Source organism: Mytilus trossulus, chromosome 5, assembly GCF_036588685.1.
Source record: "Mytilus trossulus isolate FHL-02 chromosome 5, PNRI_Mtr1.1.1.hap1, whole genome shotgun sequence".
In the NCBI taxonomy this organism is placed as follows: Eukaryota; Metazoa; Mollusca; class Bivalvia; order Mytilida; family Mytilidae; genus Mytilus; species Mytilus trossulus.
The window spans coordinates 33,701,359-33,712,232 of NC_086377.1; the positions used below are offsets into that span (position 1 = coordinate 33,701,359).

At 32.9% G+C, this 10,874-nt stretch overlaps 1 protein-coding gene across 1 annotated transcript; it reads right to left on the reverse strand.

Moving 5' to 3' along the window:
- Positions 1–6,570: 6,570 nt before the first annotated feature.
- Positions 6,571–9,622, reverse strand: LOC134717880 (calexcitin-2-like). Its single transcript, XM_063580378.1, has 3 exons — positions 9,448–9,622; positions 8,047–8,144; positions 6,571–6,722 (listed from the first exon to the last, which is right to left on the reverse strand). Exons 1-3 carry the CDS (start codon positions 9,620–9,622, stop codon positions 6,615–6,617), a joined length of 381 nt encoding a protein of 126 aa, XP_063436448.1. The 3' UTR covers positions 6,571–6,614.
- Positions 9,623–10,874: the final 1,252 nt, after the last annotated feature.

Sequence of the window (10,874 nt, forward strand, 5' to 3'; positions counted from 1 at the left end):
CTGATAAGTTTATATATCGTCTTAAAAGTACTAATTGTTTTGATTTGGTTGCCAAGACCTACTATAATAGTCTAATTAGAAGAAATAGTTTTTTATATGCTTGATTGATAGTTATGTTGTTAAGGATCTAAAATTTTCTATAGATATGATGAATATATTTATCATATACTTAGCATTGTTATGATAGCTTTTGCATATGTGTTATGAGCGGAAGTACACAAGCCATAATTTCCCACCCTGGCGGATAACCCATAGCAGGTGCATCTCGTGGACAAAACCAATAATAGTACTTTTCGTGCAAGTTACTTCCGGTGTTTCCGGTATCTGTTGTTTACTTTTCCATTGTGATGTCAGATATGTTTTGTGACGTCAAAATTTACGGGAACTTTTGTGGGGATAGTTTAGTACTTGCTAACAAATGCCATTAACAATTATGAATCATGTTATAGTACAACAAAAATGGAGTAATAATGATCATAAAACTTTCAATGTTTCAAAATGCCTCTATAGGAAATGTTACCATACATATATAAAGAGGTAGTGATGCTGTTATTGGACAATTATTTGATTCATAATATAACTTCTTTATACATTTTTTTACTGTTTTATTTCATTTGTTTATTTATCTTACATAAAATTATTGTCGGAAGTCTATGATAAAGCGATTAATACATAGCCTTTTCCATATCAGCCTGGGTATCATCCCTCGGCTGATATGGAAAATGCCATGTATTAATCTCTATATATAATAATATAGTATTAATGTATGGACTTTTTCATATTGGCCCTGTAACATGCCCGAGGTGTTAATAATGGCCAAGGATGGTTGTAATGGCCCTGAGACAACGCCGAGGGCCATTATAACTGTCCGAGGCCATTATTAATATCAAGTGCATGTTACAGGGCCCATATGAAAAAGTCCATGTATTGATACTTTTATAAACCAACTATAAAGGCAACTTCATTCAAGAACAGTCTACGAGTCTCGGATCCAAAATTATACAGCTATCCATAAACTACAACAGGACCAATATAGAAAAGCATGTTTCATAACATTTTTATTAAATGGTTTTAATTCTTCTATTAACTGATTAAACAAAGAGTAAGAAACTTACCGTGAAGAAGATACAGGAATTTCATGAAATTTTGGTCAACATTGTGACTGTCAGATGTAATTTCTGATTTCTCATCCAAGTACTTAATTTTATGCTATTAAAATATATTTCATCTAGCAAATAAAAAGTAGCTGGGAAGAATAAATCAGACAGTTTAACTTTACTAAAGTCTGCAATCTGAGGATTGAACAACTAAACGGAAATGAAACAGTGATAATAATCGTAAGTCGTACTCGAAAAAGGCTATGAAATATTTCCGTTTCAAGTCGTTACAAAAACGATGTCAATGAACACCATTTAAACTTGTTTTTATGATATAAAGTTTAAAAAAAATATAAAAAACATGTCACTTATTTAAAGAAATAAACGACATTTTGATTTAATCGATGTCCCGTTTCATCTGTTCATAATGCATGACTGTGATTTCGTAATGCACGGGTGTGATTTCGTAATGCATGACTGAGATTTCGTAATGCATGACTGAGATTTCGTGATGCATGACTGAGATTTCGTAATGACTGGCTGTAGCAATTTCTCCGTTCATAATGACCAGATGTCGATATTTTCCTTTTATAAAGCATGGGCATTTCTATACATATTGTAGTAAGTTGGTTAATAATTATTTTTATTAACCAACTTACTACAATATGTATAGAAATGCCCATGCTTTATAAAAGGAAAATTTCGACATCTGGTCATTATGAACGGAGAACTTGCTACAGCCAGTCATTACGAAATCTCAGTCATGCATTACAAAATCACACCCGTGCATTACGAAATCAGAGTCATGCATTATGAACAGATGAAACGGGACATCGATTAAATCAAAATGTCGTTTAATTCTTTAGATAAGTGTGACATTTTTTTAATATTTTTTTAAACTTAATATCATAGAAACAATTTTAAATGATGTTCATTGTTTTGTAACGACTTGAAACGGAAATATTTCACAGCCTTTTTCGAGTACGACTTTCGATTATTATCACTGTTTCATTTCCGTTGTTCAATCTCCAGAATGCAGACTTCAGAAATAGTTGAACTGTCTGATTTATTCTTCCCAGCTACTTTATATTTGCTAGATGAAATGAATTTTAATAGCATAAAATTAAGTACTTGGATGAGAAATCAGAAATTACATCTGACAGTCACAATGTTGACCAAAATTTCATGCGAAATTGAATGCGAAAAGACAAGTTGAAAGTTCAGCTATGAAATTCCTGTATCTTCTGCACGGTAAGTTTCTTACTCTTTGTTTAATCGAAGAATTAAAACAATTTAATAAAAATGTAATAAAACGGGCTTTTTCTGTATTGAACCTGCTGTTAAGTTTGTGGATAGGTGTATCCGAGACTCGAAGACTGTTCTTGAACAGTTGAATGAAGTTGCCTTGTTGGTTAATAAAAGTATCAATATATGGACTTTTTCATATTCGCCCTGTAACATGCCCTTGATATAAATAATGGCCTCGGACAGTTGTAATGGCCCTCGGCGTTGCCTCAGGGCCATTACAACCATCCTTGGCCATTATTAATACATCGGGCATGTTACAGGGCCAATATGAAAAATTCCATACATTAATACTATAGTATTACATATTTGTTATGAATACCTTAGGTTTTGCATATGCAATAACCTCAAAATTGCCCGGGGCAACAAAGAGTATATTGATATTGTGTCCTGATTCCAAATGACGTGACGTCTTTGTGTCCATAACGACAATTGACAACACTTTTGTGATACGAAATTTAAGATTTTACCTGTTATGTTTCATTAAAGTGTATTCTCTATTCTGTAGAACTTAAATATGTGATAAATAGATTATAACATGTCTTTTCCATATTGGCCCTGGTAACATCCCTCGACCCAAATAAGCCCTCGGCTAAAGTCTCGAGGCCGATATGGGAGTCTCGTGATGATACAAGGGCCAATATGGAAATGTGCATGTTACAATCTATACATAATGATTTCTATAGTCTCTCATAATTCGTTATAGAATGACACTTTATAATTTTAATCTATAAAATAACTGTATTATTTAATGCATATATTATAATGATGATTATGTCATATGTATAACAAGTGGTGAGACTCTAATAAAATATTGGATCTATGAAGGAATAATGAAAGGAGAAGTTTAATTCAAAGTTGAAATGTACAGCAATTCCATCAGTGACAATACTTTTGCAGGTAACTAACACTCAGTTCTTCCTTTTTTTTTTTATAAACAAGTGTACATGTATTCAAACAATTTTCTTAGATACATATTTTCAAACCTAAACTTGTTGACTTAAGTGTTTTTGTCAGCATTTCCTCGTCTTTTCTAGATTACCTATGATATGTTTATCTCCGACAGTTCTCTTCGTGCTTATCCCAAGTTTTAGTTTTGCTTTAGTTTTTTTTATTTATACAAATCAGACAGTTAGTTTTTTCTAGTTTAAATTGTTTACATTATTTGCTCTCTATCCTGTCTACCGACCGTGCGAGGGCTGTATAGACAGTCAAGGTCCTTAAGGTAACACGATACCGAATGGCATATCTCCCGATTTCCAAACTTTTTGGCACACGTGTTCTTTGAATCAAGTTACATCGGAATATGTAATAAAAAATGGGGGTCACCATTTTTGTTTTCTTGGTATTTTCATAAGAAAACGTCAATTTTGGCGACAGATTTACTTAGGTATATAGGGGAAATGCCTATTTTTCGGCTTGCCTTTTTAGATTTTCCAATGGATGGCTATGTTCTTATATACGGAGAAAAACAAAAAAATAACATAATATCCAGGATTGCATTCTGAATCCATACACGTATAGAAACTTATATGTCACCATCCTTGTTTTTGAGATAAATGGCTTCAAAGTTGATTGATACCCTTGGAATTTGGCCGAAAACGTGTGACGTTATTGAATACAGAATGTAACGTTATTTGTACATAGAGAAATGGAAAACAAAATATGTGTCGGAATCTAAATGGTGTTTATTTCATTTTCATTTCGCCTGTCCGGTGTCGTAAATTTCCTAGTAATGCAATATGAAATATTTTGTCTTGCACATGGAAATTTCACTCAAATAAATAAACATTAATTTTGTCTGATTTTCACCAAACGAGCATATTGTACTAGCATATTGTAATTCAGTGGTTGTCGTTTGTTTATGTGTTACATATTTGTTTTTCGGTCGTTGTTTTATATAAATAATGCCGTTAGCTTTCTCGTTTGAAATGTTTTACATTGTTATTTCGGGGCCTTTGATAGCTGACTATGCTGTATAGGCTTTTCTCATTATTAAAGGACGCACAGTGACCTATAGTTGTTAATTTCTGTGTCATTTAGGTCTTTTGTGGAGTGTTGTCTCATTAGCAGTCATACCACATCTTCTTTTTTATATCAACTTGAAACTTGCTTGAACTGGTTGGTTCAACGTGAATCTTATGATAATAGGTTATGAATAAATCATCGGAAAGATAAAAGATCTAATTCTAAATTTAATTAAAATCATGAAAAATACCTTCAAATTTTTATAAAGTTCACGTAGAAATAACATGAAAAAAATCACGTGTGATTTGAACAACTGAGTTTTTATCTCCATCCTTTAAGACAAAGATGGTATTATCGCTTCATCTATGCAGAAATAGAGTACTTTAAAAAAAAAATTGATCCAGTTAACAGTTTTATGATTGCTCTGCCACGGTTTTTGGTGGTCGTTTAACGTTCAGTGGCAAATAGTTCATGCATGTTCGTGACGATACAATACAATATTGCAGCTGTTTATAAAAGACACAATTAATGCACCAGTCAAAAAAGGTTGAACATTCTGTTAGTTGTGAAAATTATGAGTGAAAGTAATTATCCTGATAAAATACACATTCTAAAAAATAAAATAAAATAACAAAACTCAAAGGAAATTTCAGAACTCACATTCTTGATTTTCTACACACATAAGTATAGCGTACTCTGCGTGGTGTAAATTTGTCAGATGGTTGCTAAGCAAGTCGGACAAACATAGCGAACTGTACGCAAGCTTTCACAAAATTCAACAGTCTCTTATTTGTGGAAAATTATTTACAAAACAAATCTTGAGATCAGATATGCATTCTATTTAAGTAAAACAAACTGCGAAATATAAAGGATACAGCTTGAAATTCCACATGTCGGAGATGTAATGCCTATAATCTAGCAACCTGTTATAAACAAAAAATAAAGAAAATACAGACGATATGCACAGCTTTAAAATTGTTTTAACACCATGTACATAATTTTAACTTGAAGTAAAAAGACTGTAGTGCTAAATACGTAGCCGTACACACCTTATATACCAAGTGCGGGATTGACGGTTGAACGGTCAGACAAGAGACACAATATGATGATACGTGCCTATTAGGATTTTGGTGACAAAACGTATTTTTGAAATGTTACTGTGATAATTACACTTTCCAATCTAGGGGACCAACATTTACTAAAACTACAAATTAGAAATAAAAAGATACTCGTCCAATTAGCTTTAGTCACAATTTGCTTGATTTCTTTGGTTTTGATGTCGTTAGGTAGATATAGGAAGTACCTGGTATAAAAAATCATTAATTTTTACAAAGAACATTTTGAAACATAGATAACCATATGTTTAGAGATTGAGTTTTTATAAACAGAAGATGTGGTATGATTGCCAATGAAAGTTAAGATTGTTTATAATGTGTGGGGTTCGTGTTGCTTAGTCTTTAGTCTTCTATGTTGCGTCTTGTGGACTATTATTTGTCTATTTGTCTTTTTCATTTTTATAGCCATGGCGTTGCCAGTTTATTTTCTATCTATGATAAAATTGAGAATGGAAATGGGGAATGTGTCAAAAAAAAAGTAAAATCACAAAAATACTGAACTCAGAGGAAAATCAATTTGGAAAGTCCATAATCACATGGCAAAATCAAAAAACAAAACGCATCAAAAACGAATGGACAAGAACACGACCAAAGAAAAAAACTACAGCAGAAGGTCATCAACAGGTCTTCAATGTAGCGAGAAATACCCGCACCCGGAAGAAGTTTTACTGCCCCTCGGGCATGAGTTTGACAGCCCCTCTGGTATCTTTTGTCCCTCTGTTGCGTACAAATTGTCATACTTCAATTAAATCAATATATGTTTAAAATATTTACATTTTAATGATAAAATATTTTCCATACAGTCACTGACAGTTTTAATGTACAACAGGGGGTACCGGTATGATGATTCATTAGAGGAACATGTGTATACTATGGATTCATTATTATTCGTTGGATACCAATTTTCGTCGATTTCGTGGGTAGAGTCAAACCACGAAATTAATTTTTCAACGAATAACAAAGTTTCTATAGGCTTGTATGCAGGCTTCGGAAATACCACGAAATTAGATATCCACGAGCATGCAATTTTTTTTTTAATCCACATAAATTGATAGCCACGAAAATAAATGAATCCACAGTAACATATGTGAAGTAACAATTGCACAATAAAGTCATTCTGTCTTAACCATCAGTCATTGAAATCTAATTTTCCTGTGATGAAGTTGCCTAGGGCACTAATATCATCTGATCTATAATAGTCTTTGAAATAATCTAAATCCACTTTCTTTGTGTTGTTCTGAAAGAGAAAAACAATTGTTTGATTACCTTAGCTGTATTTGGCAAAACTTTTAGGAATTTTGGTCCTCAATATCCTTCAACTTTGTACTTTATTTGGCATTTAAAAATTTTTGGGATTCGAGCGTCACTGATGAGTCCTTTTTTTAGACGAAACGCGCGACTGGCGTATATACTAAATTTAGTCCGAGTATCTGTGATGAGTTTATTCATTTACGTTATGTAGATGCATATAGCATTTTATCATATTACACAGGAGTTAAAATAAATAAATGGGTACATTTCAACAATTTCCATATTTATATTCAAAACTAAACAACCAGACGAAGGATACAGTTATCGTCCTTTTAACTTTTGTTTACAAATTAATTCATCGTAGAAACCAGATATACATTTTTTATGTAAATAATGTAAACAAAATTTAGACTGTTTTAAATTTTTTTTTTTTTTACGAAAACCACCAAATTATCAACAAGATGTAGCAATTGTACTTGCAATGATCAGATGTCTTATGTAGTGTTTGTAGTTTGACTTGCTGTGACATTGTCGTTTATAAGCTTTTTCTTATCATACTCTGACACAGATTAAAAGAGAAACGGGAACCCCCAGCCTTTTTTTGTTCTTGAAAAATTGTGTTTAGTTATATAGAGAATCATTGAACCGTGACGGGAGTGGGCCCCTTTTAGGCAGTCATTTGGCCTCCATTTATAACAATTTCTGGATCCGCCACGGATAATACCGGCAGATTTATAGGTTTGATACATATGTACATAAGAAACGGTAAAAGAGAAGAACTGAACATAGAATAATAATCGCATTGCTTTTCGCGTGATAGCGTGCCGCGGATTGTTACATCACGAAAAAAACACTTTAAAAATTCGGTTCAGCTTGTCGGACAAATACAAAGCATGGTTAATATTAGTCTCGCATATATTTGTTATCGGTCTGAATATTCAAATAATTTGGAAGTTTGACAGCCAGCCACCATACATACCGTTGCATGGTTTTATACTAGTAATTTGAGGGGGCTTTCATAGCATGCTATTCGTTGAAAGCCAAGACTCATTGTTGAAAGACATCACCTTGACCTATAGTGGTTTACTATTATAAATTGTGACTTGGATGGAGTGTTGTCTCATTGGCACTCATACCACGTCTTCCTTGGGTTCTCAATGCTCTTCAACTTTGTATTTGTTTGGCTTTTTAACTGTTTTGATCTGAGCGTCACTGATGAGTCTTATGTAGACGAAACGCGCGTCTGGCTTATTAAATTATAATCCTGGTAACTTTGATAACTATTCCTATATTTATTTGAAAATACTTACACATGAAAACATCAGAAATGCACACCTTGCATCTTTAGGGGGAACACCGAAATCTGATAAGACATATTCAAATTCCTCGGCATCTATTTTACCATCACCTGTACGTAGTAATAATAATACTGAATTTGTAAACATTAAGATGGTATCCAACACCTACGATAAAATAAAATTTGCTCGTTAAATTTTTATAAAATTTTGACAAAGTATTTACTTTGACCCTTTGAAAAAATAAAAAAATAACAAAAATTTGAATCAACCATTTTTCAGAAATATTGCACTGGTTATATAGCAGTTTGATAAACACTAATTTTGATCATTGAGAAGATTTATATTCCCTTAACACACAACGTAATTAAAACGTTTAGCTTATTTTACAGAGTTATCTCCTTGTAGTGTTAGGTACCACCTCAAGGAAACAAAAATAAAGAGACTTTTCAATATAGTTATCAATTGATTGTTGCTCTTTAGTGCCATTTTCAGTAATCTTACAAGTTTCATTTGGTTTAGAAAGGGCTTCGAAATGACAAAAAAAGTAAAATATTTCAAATAAGTTAAAACAAACGGTCTGCATTTTGCTAACAAAATAAACGAAAACAAATATGCCAGACAACTACGCATGACAACATGTATCAAAGAATCACAGGCTTCTGACTTTGGAAATGCATATACGGTATGTACTGTCTTTAAACATTGTGTGAGCGTTCAATCCTCTAATAACTTTATGCCAAGGTTTCATTCGTTTAAGTTCATAAAACAAGGGCGAATAATTAAAATAACCACTAAAAAGAAAAGGATCATATGTACGGACAATACTGACTACATGCGGACAATCATAATTAATGCAATGATTGTGTGACGTTAAAAACACGTGGTATTCTCCCTAGACGAGGAATAAGATTTGAAGTTTCGAGTCCGAGTAGACATGATTTCTTACACATACATTGTATGTCACGCGCATCGAAACGGAAGACCCAATTGGTACTGGCGTGGGTGCACACACATGCGCTAACATGTTTAACCCCGCCACATTATTTATGTATGTGTCTGTCCCAAGTCAGGAGCCTGTAAATTCAGTGGTTGTCGTTTGTTTATGTGTTACATATTTGTTTTTCGTTCATTTTTTTACATAAATAAGGCCGTTAGTTTTCTCGTTTGAATTGTTTTACATTGTCTTATCGGAGCCTTTTATGACCGACTATGCAGTATGGGTTTTGCTCATTGTTGAAGGCCGTACGATGACCTATAGTTGTTAATGTCTGTTTTTTTGTGGATAGTTTTGTCATTTGCAATCATACCACATCTTCTTCTTTTTTTATATAGAAGACGTTCTTTTATGGTAGTTTTTGAGAGTTATATTCGATGATAACTTTTCACTAATAAAAGATTGTAAAATTTACCCACCTGTTCTATCATACAAATTAAATTTATATTCTATATACTGTTCTAACCATTCTGGAAGCTTCCGTTCAGGTCGTTCTTCGTTATCTTTCTTTGATTGTTTGATGCACTGCTCATTAAAATTCTGCCACATTTGTAACTGTAATGAATAAACTACAGTTGCTGAACTAGTATACATATAAAAATAAGAAGATGTGGTAAGATTGCCAATGAGACCACTCTCCACAAGAGACCATAGAAATAATCAACTATAGGTCACCGTACGGCCTTCAACAATGAGCAAAGCCAATACTTCATAGTCATACCGCAAAATTGTTTAGTTGTGAAAGGGAGTCTGCTTTTAAATGGAGAATAGTTTCGCTGCGTTGAAGTCCGATTGATGGCCGGCCTTGTGTTATGTTATGCTCTTTGGTCGTCTCTTTGACTTATTCCACATTTCGATTATCTGAGCTAGATCAGTCAAAGACGTAGTTTATTAAAAATTCAGGATAAGATGATAATGGTATCCAATTTCTGTTTTTAAAGTAAACATGTTGAAGATATATATACAGAACAGAAATGATATTGTGTTTCAATTCGTAACTCAAACACGCACACACCATTCTAATATAAAAAAGAAGATGTGGTATGATTGCCAATGAAACAACTATTCTCAAAATACCAAAATGACACAAGCATTGTTATACACGGATCTTGTAAATCTGTTGTCAAGACAATCAAATTTGTTTGTTTAATAAACATTTCTTTAGATTCCAAAATTAGTAAATCTTACACATATTTATCAATATACCTGGCATTAAAAACTGAATTGATCGTGCTTGTTAATTGTGAAAATAGAAACTTCAATCGTTGATCTGTTTGAAACTTTTGTTACCAAAACTATTTATATTCTATAAGGGAAAAACACTAATAGGAGGTGATCAATTACAGCCACATGCAACGCATTCCCGGAATTAACTTTTCTGCGCGTGGGACTTGTTTGACAGGACAGCCACAAAAACTCTAGAAACTTTTAAGTTAGAGTCACAAAGTAACAAATACTACTCAAACAAGAAAATAGTTCGTCATGAATATTTATTTCAGAATGGAGAAAATTATTACGAAACAAAAAATTAAGAGATAACAGTAGCAAATATTACATGGATATGAGAATAGGAGTATGTAATACAGTGACATGAATTATAGACACTCTACTTTATATAAGACTTAAACACCGTTGGAGTTTTTGGTGTGCACGATGATAAGGTATAGGCAGTCCACAGGAAGACATTCTCACTAATAGTACGTGTTTTCTAAATCCGAGAAGATCAGACTTTGCTCGTTTATCAGTTAGGACAAATGCTTGCAAGACACACAGCATATTCTAATGTGTATGTTTACAGATATAATCGACTAGGGATCAAACCAAAGACCTTTTTTTACGAACGAGG